This window comes from Rhinoderma darwinii, chromosome 1 (genome assembly GCF_050947455.1).
Source record: "Rhinoderma darwinii isolate aRhiDar2 chromosome 1, aRhiDar2.hap1, whole genome shotgun sequence".
In the NCBI taxonomy this organism is placed as follows: domain Eukaryota; kingdom Metazoa; phylum Chordata; class Amphibia; order Anura; family Rhinodermatidae; genus Rhinoderma; species Rhinoderma darwinii.
The window spans coordinates 549,771,266-549,784,127 of record NC_134687.1 but is presented as its reverse complement, the minus strand read 5'-3'; the positions used below and the strand labels follow the sequence as shown (position 1 = coordinate 549,784,127).

The following is a 12,862-nucleotide window of genomic DNA, read 5'->3' as shown; positions in this document are numbered from 1 at the left end:
CAGAACAAAACAAAACAACTCAGCTTGCAAGAGCATGAACATTACAATATGTGGAGGTTTAAGTATGCAGGGAATCCACATAGTATTTAGAGGACATCCATTTGTCCCATTGGAGACATTGTGAAACCTGAGATCTTTGTAGGATTATCGTTCGTTCCATAATACAGGTGAGATTGACATACTGAATTACCTCAGTTAATGTAGGAGTGGAGTTTTTCTTCCAATATTTGGCTACAAGAATTTTTGCAGAGCATAGTACATGGAAAATAATTGACTTATCATGAGAGTGGAAATCAGCCAAGCCTACATGTAGCAAAGCCAAGGCAGGAGTGGTAACTAGTGGGAATTGTAGAATAGTCGACAGGAGTTTGTCTATCTTGACCCAAAAAGTCCGTATAGCCGGACAATACCAGAAAATATGTATAAGAGTCCCCACCTCCACTCCACATCTCCAGCAAATATTAGAAGTAGTAGGATATATTAAGGAGAGGCGATGGGGCGTCAGATACCATCTATATAGCACCTTTCTAGTAGTTTCTAAGTGATGAGTAGAGTTAGACAGTTGGGAGGCCAGCGAAAAGGTAGCTTCCCAATCTACACTATCCTGAGGTAAGGATAGATCAGCTTCCCACCTCCTAACACACCGGAGATCAGATTGTTGTATTGTATCTAGAATAGCCATATATGCTTTGGAGACCCCCTTTGCAGTTTTGGAGTACTGAAAATAATAGGATTCACAGAGTGATTTAGAGGGAAGGGGTTCACTGCCTCTGCTTATTAAGAAATGGCGAATGCGAATATATTTATAGAAATCATTAGTCGGTAAATTGAAATTGTTAACAAGCTCTGCAAAAGTAGAAAGAACACCTCCACTCCAAATATCCCCCACCGTATTTAGTCCCTGAGCAATCCAGAAGGACAGGTTCAAGTTAGGAATTAGTTGCGCGAGTACCCGTATATTCATATCTGACAATCTCATAGGAAAAAGAGCTTTTTTGACCACCACTGATTTCCACGAGTTTAGAGCAGCCTTAATAGTTAGTAGAGGCGGGACAGGGATAGGCAGTTTAAGTGCTGCGGCCCACAGATATGTATCAAGAGATTCAAAATGCCCACAACTGCTTTCAATTAGAACCCAGTGTTTTACGTGTGCTGGATTTAACCACTGCCTTACTTGGTCTAGAATGCAGGAATGATAATACGCAGAGATATGGGGAAATCCCAACCCTCCTTGTGCCACTGGGAGATATAGAATTTGAACAGCTACCCTCGCTTTTTGCTTCTTCCATGCATATTTGACTAAAAGCTGCTGCAGTTTATGTAGATAGGATACAGGAACCCATATAGGCAGATTACGAAATAAGTAAAGAATTTTTGGCAAGATTAACATTTTAAGAGCTGCAATACGTCCTACCCACGAAACTTCAAACCGTAGGTGGTCATCAAGCTCCTTTTCCAGTTGAGGTAATAGAGGGGGATAATTAAGCGCGTAAAGTCTTGACGCAGGGTAAACTAATTGAATCCCTAGATAAGGAAGTCCCTGAGACGTCCATTCAAAGGAATACAAGTTTTGCAACTTTTGAACATGATTTGCCGATAATCCCATATTCGAAACATGTCAGGGGGGGCGTCCTTGAATTTTAGACTGATGCGGTCTTAGACAGTCAGGGCACGTAGATAGTCAGGGTACATAGCTAATTTTCTATACCATTCATAGTGGTTAGTTTACTCAATATACGATTGCCACGGGATAGTGGCCAGCTCTTCCTATGGCTGCTATCATACCGAAATTCAGCTATAGTGAAGAGGACTCATGCTGTCTGACTGCATTGTAATTTTAATTTTACATGTGGTTCGTCTTTTTGGTTAATTTATTTTCCTACAATTATACTTATATCAGTGCTATTTGTTAGTTGTGAAAAACAGGCTCTATTTGCTTTGGCAAAATTCTTTGTAAATTCAATTTGGATGCTTGCCCGCCAACAAATAGGGTCTTTCAGTGTGTTGAAGAAACATCATCAACCATCACACAGCCCTTAAAAAAAGACGCACCTAAAAAACGCACCAAAAATCGGCACTAAAAAACGCAATAAAAACGCAGTAAAAAAACACAAGAAGTGATGCGGATTTTCCGCACTGAATTGTCTGCTAGTTGATGCGGAAATACTGCCAAAAAATCTCTGCAGCAAATTCGTTATGTGCGAGACAAGCCCTAAGGGTATGTTCACACGCGAAATCGAAAATGACTGAAAATGACGCAGCAGTTTTATTTATAGGAAAATAGCCTCTGATTTTCAGCTGTTTTTGTAGCCTAAAAAGTTTTGAGGCGTTTTTTTGGTGCCGTTTTTGGAGCTGTTTTTCCATTAACAAAATGAAAAACATCTCCAAAAACGGCTCAAGAAGTGACATGCTCCTTTTTACAGGGCGTCTTTTTACGCACCATTTTCTAAAACACCAACGTTAAAAAAACGCATCGTCTGAACTAAACACTGTTTTTCCCATTGAAAACAATGGGCAGATGTCTGTAGGCATTTAGCCAGCGTTTTTCAAGGAGTATTTTGAGGTGTTTGCGCCCCGAAACACGCCGTAAAACTCTGCGTCTGAACATACCCTAAGGGTTGACATATTGTTGTCAGTGATTCATTGACTGTGGGGCCCATAGAAGTCAATGGGCTCGAGGAAAAAAAAGGCTTCTGTGTACCGTCCGTTTTTGACGAATCCGTTGCCCTAACACCCATAGAACTAAAAGGAGGAAACTGGCGTGGCCACTTCTCCATCCATTCTTTTCCTGGATGCGGCTCACCAGGTGGGACAGGGGTCTGGAGATCCCTGTTCTCTACATAAGTGCAGGTCCCAGAGGGACCCTCACCTATCACTCTGCATGACATACCCTGTAGATATGCCATAAATGTGTGAGTTGGGAATGCCCCTTTAATACAGAATGCGTTTAAACGTCAAAATAGAGAATAATACACAGGATTCCCAGCGGAAAGTTTTCTAAAACTTTTATTTGGCCTTAATACAGCCTGGTAAATCAGACCCAACCACAGCAAAGATTAAAGAAATGAATCAAAGAACACAATCTTTGTAACTTATACCATATTACCGTTAAACAGCAGGAATTTCCTAATGTTTTCATTTTCTGCACTTTTTAATAACAATACATCCTTTGTTATAACATACCAATCCTTACAAGTCCTGTGGGACCCCATACTGCACGGCTGCTGAAGAACAATACACAACCAAATAATCTTGTTGCACTGATCAATGAATACGGCTGCGAAAATAGGCACATCGACTTATGTCTAAGGTGACAATAGAGAAACATTATAATGGCCAATGGCTTAAAGGCTATGTACACCTTTGAACCGATTGTTTTTTAATAAATCAATGTTTTTGCTGATTCCTAATTATAAATTTTTATTTAAAGAGGCTCTGTCACCAGATTTTCAACCCCCTATCTCGTATTGCAGCAGATCGGCCCTGAAATGTAGATTACAGTAACGGTTTTTTTTTTCAAAAACGAGCATTTTTGGCCAAGTTATGAGCATTTTTATATTTATGCAAATGAGCCTTTCTTAAGTACAACTGGGCGTGTTTAAAGTTATATCCAAGTGGGCGTGTATTGTGTGTGTAACATCTGGGCGTTTTTACTTGTTTTACTAGCTGGGCGTTGTGAATAGAAGTGTATGATGCTGACGAATCAGCATCATCCACTTCTCTTCACAACGCCCAGCTTCTGGCAGTGCACAGACACACAGCGTGTTCTCGAAAGATCACGCTGTGATGTCACTTCCTGCCCCAGGTCCTGCATCGTGTCGGACGAGCGAGGACACATCAGCACCAGGCGACAGAGGCTACAGTTGATTCTGCAGCAGCATCGGCGTTTGCAGGTAAGTCGATGTAGCCTCTGTCGCCTGGTGCCGATGTGTCCTCGCTCGTTTGCATAAATATAAAAATGCTTATAACTTGGCCAAAAATGCTCGTTTTTGAAAAAAAAAAACGTTACTGTAATCTACATTGCAGCGCCTATCTGCTGCAATACGAGATAGGGGTTTGAAAATCTGGTGACAGAGCCTCTTTAAAAAAAATGTACTGTGTAAGATACAGCTTCTATGTATTCTATATACACAGAAGCTGTATCGTTCTTTTTTAAAACATAAGTTTTTATTGACAGAAGAATCATATATCACATACATACGTTTGGCATATACAATGTGCATTTACAGTTTTGTAACAGTGTTTTCCCCCACATAAGTAATACAAAATGGAAATAAGTAATACAAATTCTAGGCCTAGATAGAGCTGAATTTCGGTATGATAGCAGCCATAGGAAGAGCTGGCCACTATCCCGTGGCAATCGTATATTGAGTAAACTAACCACTATGAATGGTATAGAAAATTAGCTATGTACCCTGACTATCTACGTGCCCTGACTGTCTAAGACCGCATCAGTCTAAAATTCAAGGACGCCCCCCCTGACATGTTTTGATGCGCACGCAGCGTCTTCAGGGGCATTGGGGCTAATGGTGATATTTCTTCTTCATGTGATGTAATTTCCACCACCTGTAAGAATTTCCGCAGCAAATTACACAGTACATCAGAAAAACGCAGGAAATGAGTCCACTTTCCACAGCAATAATTGACATGATGCAGACCTAAAATTACGCACCACAGTTGAATTTCTGGACTGAATTTTTACGCAGCGTGTGGATGACATTTGTTAAATCACACCACTTTGCTGCTGCTGCATTCCGCTGCATATTTGCCGTCCGCAATTCCAGACGGAAAACATGCAGCAATTCCGTTATGTGTGGACAAGCCCTTACAATGTATATTAATGCCTAGCTATATGCATACAACCCATAAATACATTGGCCCACATTTATCAATCTGTTTATGCCAGTGTTGGTGTAAAATGCACCTTTCTTAAAAGGCACATCTACATGCTCCAAAATTGCACAATCTTTGTCAAATTTTCTTTTTACTAGCCAAATTTGATAAATGACAAGAAAAGTTGGCATGATCTGCCAGGAAACGTAGTGTACACCGCATTTTCTGAAATGGAGTGAATAGGAAAACTGGAAATTTATGCCACAAAGCTTAGTCTTCTGATAGAAGGTGTAAAAATTCTCACTGTCGGAGAGTTCAAAATGTGCCAAATTTACTAAGAGGCGTGTGCCTTTTAAAAAATTTTACGCAAATCTCTCAAACTTCCCTCTCCGCTTTGATTGCCATAAAATAGGCCTTTAATAATAAATGTGGGCCATTGAGTTCAATATATTAAACACATTATGCTAGTTTTACATTTTCATACTGTATAACAACTAATTTCATTGATAAAATAGGCAAAAAAAAAAAAGAAATTAAGTGCTGGATCTGTTTTGTAATTTTGTATTAAGTTCTTTGAAACACTACATAACATTGGATATTGGATTGGATATTGGACATTGGATATTGGTGATAAACAGTTGAGGAGGTGCACTCCAAAAGTGTAACTTTTATCTTTGATCAAGGTTAATAATATTAGTCTTATAACAGAAAATAGTATACTTTACATATTTAAAAAGTAGCACAGGTTAATTTTATTTATCCTTTTTCATGGCAAAGAAGGGGAAAAAATAAACTCTACCTTTCATCCAATCAATCTTAAATGGAACCTGTCACCAGCAATTCACCTATTGAACTTCACATATCCCCCACTGGCCGCTGCTATCAAAAGTTCATTGCCTTTTTCCCCTCTCCTAAACTTCTCCTCCGACTGTAAATAACGGTCTGCGAACATTTTGCGCCTTTTATCGTAATAATCCGATGTCCCTTTGTACGCACACACCAGAAGAGGACATCAATGCACTAGCGCGGTATTTTGTGTACTGAGGAAGGCGAGGAGCTGTCAATCAAAAGTAAGGAGGCGGGGTAAGCTCGGAAAGACTTGAGGAATGAAGATATGACTCTTTTCAAACGAAGATTTGACTCTTTTCAAACGAAGATCTGACTCTTTTATGCTCATTAGCATACGGTGTGGGAACACAAAAAAACTGAATACTAAAGCTACAGAGCCGACTAAGAAAATAATTATAGGTTATATAGAAATGATTTTTCACCCACTACCACCAGGTATTGCTGGTTTTATAGGTGAAATGCTGGTGACAGGTTCCCTTTAAATCACACACAACTCTAATCCAAAAGGGAGGAACCCCAACCCAAACTCTTACACCGATCGTACCGATAGACAGGATTATGTGAGACTACCCGCAAACAGGACTGCAAAGAATTACAGCTATCACATATTTGCATAACATTTTGTGTTTTTACACAGTTTTGGGGTGTTCCCAAATGGAACAGGACAAGACCCCAAATGCTCTCTGACTTAAGTTTCAATAGTTGGGGGATTTGCCTCCACCAATTACCAGAGAGTTGGGAATTTTTCCACTAAAGGATATGGTGAAGTAAATCTCACGTTATTTTTTTTCTTACAGATTGTAGCCCTCAATAAAACAAAGGAACGGATGCGTCCTTACCACATCAACCACGAGGATGAGGACCCGGATATCAAGAAAATAAAGAAGGTAATTTGTTCCACAATAAACATAACAGCTTTCAAGTATAAACCATGTTGGAGAAAGAAACATGCATCCCTGATTTTTGGAACTCTCTTTTTTTAACTGTCCCAGTTGGCAGATCATTGGCATTTAGGACTTATTTGCATTTCGTTTTGTAGGTCTAACATTGAGATGAGTACTTATCAGATAATTGATAACAAAGAAATAAGTTATACATAGCCAAGTGTTATCCGCTGTTGTTGCACATTTATGATTGCAATGCAGACAACATGACGGCAAACATAAGTCTTTCTTTGTTCTGTTCTGCTCTTATCGCCTACATTCATTGTTGTCATATTTCTATACCCAAATGAATACAGTACATTGATCTAAAGATGAATGTGGTGTTAACTTTTCTGTACCATCATAACTGATATTGTGAATTCATTGCATATTGCATTACTATACATAGATAGATGTAGTTTAACTTAAATGGGCACTGCCATCATAAACATTTATAACATACTTATAGGGAGCAGTGCTTGCCTCTTTCTGTAACTCCCATAAACTTTAATAGAGAGGACCAGGCACAAGCGTGGCCACCTCTTCACTGACTTCTATGGGGAGAGTGATCAACCTGTGTCGCTGAACATAAGGCATGAACATAAGGCACAGTAAGGGGTGATCTGCACCTCTCCTGTGAATATGGCATGACTGTTTATGATGGGAATGCCCCTTTAAGCTTAACTTTGAGGCTGTCTTTTCTGTTAAAACTTGTTTTCCATTTTGGTATAGTTATAGTTCATACTGAGATATGTGTTATCAATCTGTCAAGAAACATGTGCTCTTTAGCCAAGGGTATCTTCAAGATACTCATAAAGAGTTACCATGCCCACTGAACCAGATTAGGTGGGGCGGTACACCTTGCTTACAGCCAAATAAAATCACTGGGTAGGCAAGACTTCTCTGTTACCATCTCAGCTCTTTACAGTGCTCAGACATTTAACTATGCATATTGGTCAGATTGGGTTGTGTATTTGTATTTATCCAGGTTCAAAGTTTCATGCGTGGCTGGCTTTGTAGAAGGAAATGGAAGACAATCGTACAAGACTATATATGTTCTCCCCATGCGGAAAGTATGAGAAAGCGGAATCAAATTGTATTTAACATGGTGGAGGCAGAGGCAGAATATGTGCATCAGCTATATATCCTTGTAAACTGTTTCCTCCGACCCTTGAGAATGGCTGCCAGCTCCAAGAAACCACCCATCAGTCATGATGATGTCAGCAGCATATTCCTCAACAGGTATTTCTTTCTCCTATATTGTCTTAAATTAAACCTATTGTTAGAAAATGCCCTATTGTTTTTAACTAGTATACCTACTACTTGTAATACATAAAGTGTACCTCCACTTTCAGTAAAAAAAACTATTATAGTGCAGGAGTGTGCACTATAATCGTTCCTCTAAATATCTTGTATAACCGTTTTGTTTTTTTTTAGCAGTAGCACGGACTGTGTTAAGTCCGTGTTATCGGCTGCTCATAATTCTGCAGTTAGAAACAGAGCGTTCTGCTCGTCTCCTTGACTCCCGTATACAGAACGACTGCCAGCGATATAGGATTTGCTTTAATAATGTGGAAATAATTTCCGTGTAATGGGATATCTTTATAGGATAAGTAATAGCTTTAAAAAAAAGGAAGAATATCACAGCACCAGAGAAAAAGATAATAAAAATGCTTGAGAAAGGTCCTGTTGGACTGAAACGTTGCATTGGTGGGTGAATGAATTTCCCTTTTTTCCTGGATGTGCTGCCTTTTTTCTTGTAAGTAATAGCTTTTAGACTTTAGTATGCAATAGTTCTAGGTTATAAAAAATTACTATTTGATGCAAGATGTGTGCCCCTGTGTGATATCAGAGACACCCATAGGTACCCTGTGGGCACTACAAAAGTAGGCTAGGAATTTTAATCATGCAGTGGTAGGAATATAACAATCTACATCCTGTTTAAAGTATTTTCGTATCCTTGTTGCTTGCCCTACAATACAATATAATATAATACAATACAATAATGGATCCTGGTGTTTAATATGTCAGTGGCATTGTGTTTGCTATGAGATGCCAGGAAGAATTAGTCTGCTATGACTATTATGAACCTGGCTAGATGAAGGCTGGTTATTACATGACTTATCTTGACTTTCCATTATTCACATTGATGAAGACAATCTTTGTATATCTCCTTCTACGTATGTCTGGGCAGCTTAGCCTGGAAACATGACTGACACAATAGAATCATCAAACACAATTGGTATTCTGAGAAATGTCATCTGTAAAGATTTGTGTAATAATCTATCACCAATCCCAGTGATTGAATCTAAGATTCCCGTGTTTGCTCATAAAGACAGCATTTTATCTTCCATGATATTTCTTCTGTTTTTCTTTATTGTGTGTTAAGGGTGATCTCCTTTTTATAGCTCTTGATAAAATAAATGAGATAGGTAACATGTATTTTTCAGTATGTTTGCTGCATAGATAAATGCACTCTTACATTTTCCTTCTTATAGCATGCATATTATTGGTTTCAAATCATTTCTAGAGATGTCTCGATGCCGAGACTCTGTCCAATCCTATAACGATGATGTTGTCTTGAAGAACAATTCAGTAAATTATATCCTATCGTGAAGTGATAGCTAAATTTGATTACAAAATCCATGTTTCATTTTCCATAGTCCTCTTCAATAAATATTACGTTAACCAACCTAAGGGACAAGACATAATGATTATAATTTAATTCTGTAAAGTCCAGTAATAAAAAAAAAAAAAAGACAGTCACTACGTGGAACATATTTCTAATGGCTGGCACTACCTCTGCTTACAGTTCAAAATCTATATGCATATATTCATAATGTTATTTACATGTTCTCTTTTCTAAGCAATTCATCTAGACCTAGTTACAAGGAGTATGATATTTTCACTTATGCTGTCTATTGTTTTCTAATAACTTGCTAGCACTACTCCTGAGTGTATCCAACACCGATCAGGCAGCTGATCCGATCCACAGGATAGATGATAAATGTCTGATCGCTGCGGGCCCAACTGATGGGACGCTGATCCTGAACTACTTACTGCACCCCTGTAATGAGGAGAACTTTAAATGGAACATGGACGAGCATGAGCCTTGTTGCTCTATTCAAAGTCTATAGGACTGACGGAGAAAGCCGAGTATAGCACTCCTCTGTTTCTGTTGGCCCCATAGACTAGACTTTTAATGGAGCATCATGGCTCATGCTAGTCCTTCACAACATCCAAGCTACTTCTCACTGCAGGTGGTTTGATGGGGTTCCTGGACTCCTGTCCTAGTGATCGATGTGGGTGCCAACAGTGGGGCTCTCAGCGCTCAGACATTTATCCCCTATCCTGCGAATAGGGGATAAATGTTAATCTTCGGAATACCCTTTTAGGCTTTATTCACACGAATGGTAGTCAAATGGGCTGTGTAAAATGGCCATTTTTCATGGCCGATTTTCACCCATGTGAGATCTGTTTTCATGGATTCCTCATAGACTTGAGTCTATTGAGGGATCCGGGAAACCAGGCATAAATAAGACTATTTTTTCCCGGGGCGTGTACATGTTCCGTTAGAAAAAAACAAAAACAAAAACGTCCGTCACCCAGCCGATTATCCCTGTCATGGGAATAGCCATGAATAAGAGCACGGATAGTGCTCGAAACGCGTAGGCTTCTATTTATTTGCCATCCTAACCACCTTGTTACTCCTCTTGTGTTCGTTATTTATTGCTCACATCCAATAAAAGAGGAAACCGAGTTTCCCCACTTCTATTATACATCGCTGGATCCTCTCCTTTTTTCCATGGGAATAGAGAGTTGGACGATCTTGCTGCTCTTCATTAAAGAGGGTCTGTCACCACATTATAAGTGGCCTATATTGTACATGATTTGATCGGTGCTGTAATGTAGATTACAGCAGTGTTTTTTATTTAGAAAAACTATCATTTTTGACGGAGTTATGACCTATATTAGCTTTATGCTAATGAGTTTCTCAATGGACAACTGGGCGTGTTTTACTTTTTGGCCAAGTGGGCGTTGTACAGAGGAGTGTATGACGCTGACCAATCAGCGTCATACACTTCTCTCCATTCATTTACACTGCAGATAGCGATATAGCTATATCGCTATGTGCAGCCACATAAACACACTATAACGTTACTGCAGTGTCCTGACTATGAATATACATTACCTCCAGCCAGGACGTGATGTGTATTCAGAATCCTGACACTTTGCTAATACAATCCCGACACTACAGCACAGCAAGCATAATCTCGCGAGATTACGATGTAACCTGTCATTTCAAACGAGATTACGCTTGCCTTGCTGTAAATATCACAGAGACGCTACAGAAGTGTCAGGATTCTGAATACACATGACGTCCTGGCTGGAGGGAATGTATATTCATTGTTAGGACACTGCTGTAACGTTATAGTGTGTTTATGTGGCTGCACATAGCGATATAGCTATATCGCTATCTGCAGTGTAAATGAATGGAGAGAAGTGTATGACGCTGATTGGGCAGCGTCATACACTCCTCTGTACAACGCCCACTTGGCCAAAAAGTAAAACACGCCCAGTTTTCCATTGAGAAACTCATTAGCATAAAGCTAATATAGGTCATAACTCTGTCAAAAATTATCGTTTTTCTAGATAAAAAAAACTGCTGTTATCTACATTACAGCGCCGATCACATAATGTACAAGATAGGCCACTTATAATATGGTGACAGAGCCTCTTTAAAGTCAATGCAACAAGCTGCTGTTTGCAACAGCAAATGGGGGCCTCAGGACCCCCTTTCTTCCGAAAAGTGAGTGGTGAGTGTCCCAGTGGTGGGAACCCCACCTATCAAGCAGTTCTGGTATATCCTATGGATATGTCATAATTGTTCAAGATGGGTATTGTTGCTTGTTTGTTTTGTATTTAGCCAAAGCAATGGCTACAGCAAAAGAGAGAGAGGAAATTATAAAGGAAACATGTATACGTCTTTTTTGTATTAATTCCTTATTTTGGCCAAAAAAACGCATAAAAAACAGCACCGGTCCTCAAAGAGCAATTGATAATGGTACAAAATATATATTTTTTTTTCTAGAGAGATGATGCTTTGTCTTTTGCGCTCATTATCTTTTGTTATTTTCTCTGTGACTTGTCATCTAACATCTATGATATTCCGGTAATACTGATGTGGGCTTAGGCTTTAAAAACCTGCACATAAATGCTCCTCTAGTGTTGGTAATGTTTAGTGTGGTAAGCATTCAGTCAGGAAAATAGCCTGTGGTAATGCTTTATTAAAAGAAAACGAAAAAGGATATCTTTAAATATTGTTTGTAAGAATGTTACATCAACATCAAGAGCGTTAAGATGAACATATTCTTCCTCCCTCAATTTATGGAAATCAATAATACTCAGGAAGTTGTTTAAGAGATTCATGAATGAGTAGCAAAGTATTTCCAGAGAGCTCGGCTGCAGAAATTATGGTATCACATACTTCATTTTTGGCCCAGTTGAGCCAGCTCTATCCAAAAGTAATGATTTTCCGGGACGATCAATGAGACATTAGTCTTCATAGTTGATGACAAGATCCAGGTCTAATTTTAGATGTTTTTCAGCCCTTAGCAATTGAAGTGTAGTTCTACTGACGGCTAAACCTCACCAGCAAAGCTCATCTGAGACTTTAGCGTCCGAAGGTTGCCTTAGCAACTGGCCCGCCATGCCTCCCTTGCAGCATCTACTTATGTCAGTTCTAAACTTACGGCTGGAGAGCTGGCATCTTATTCACAGTGTGTTTTTTTTCCTTCAAAGTGGGTGGCCGAGAAAACCACGGTGCAGGAGAACAGCTGAAAGGACTCTTTGTTCTCCTGATTGGTGGGATTCCAGAAGTCAGACCTCCTCCGATCAGAATGTTATGGCATATTCTAGCGATATGCCTTTCCATTCTAACATCTTTAAAGTGTAGCTAAATGTTTGACAAACTTCTGACATGTCATAGTGACATGTCAGAAGTTTGGATTAGTGGGGTTTCAAGCACTGCGACCCCCACCAATCACTAGAATGAAGCAGCTGAGCGCTCACACGAGCTCTTCAGCTGCTTCGTTCTAGCGATTGGTGGGGGTCTCAGTGCTCAGACCCCCACCAATCCAAACTTCTGACATGTCACTATGATATGTCAGAAGTTTGTCAAACGTTTAGCTACACTTAAAGGCTAAGTTCACACTAGACATAATTGTTGCAGATTACCGATATGGAATTGTGCATTA

At 39.5% G+C, this 12,862-nt stretch overlaps 1 protein-coding gene across 3 annotated transcripts in view; it reads left to right on the top strand.

The window, feature by feature from the left end:
• The window catches only part of RASGRF2 (Ras protein specific guanine nucleotide releasing factor 2), a 296,181-nt gene that overhangs the window by 164,739 nt on the left and 118,580 nt on the right, over window positions 1-12,862 (top strand). For all 3 annotated transcript variants that reach the window (XM_075837752.1, XM_075837761.1, XM_075837744.1), the window contains exons 4-5: window positions 6,480-6,569; window positions 7,594-7,847. In XM_075837752.1, coding sequence (XP_075693867.1) covers window positions 6,480-6,569; window positions 7,594-7,847 — 344 coding nt within the window. The remainder of the gene's footprint in view (window positions 1-6,479; window positions 6,570-7,593; window positions 7,848-12,862) is intronic.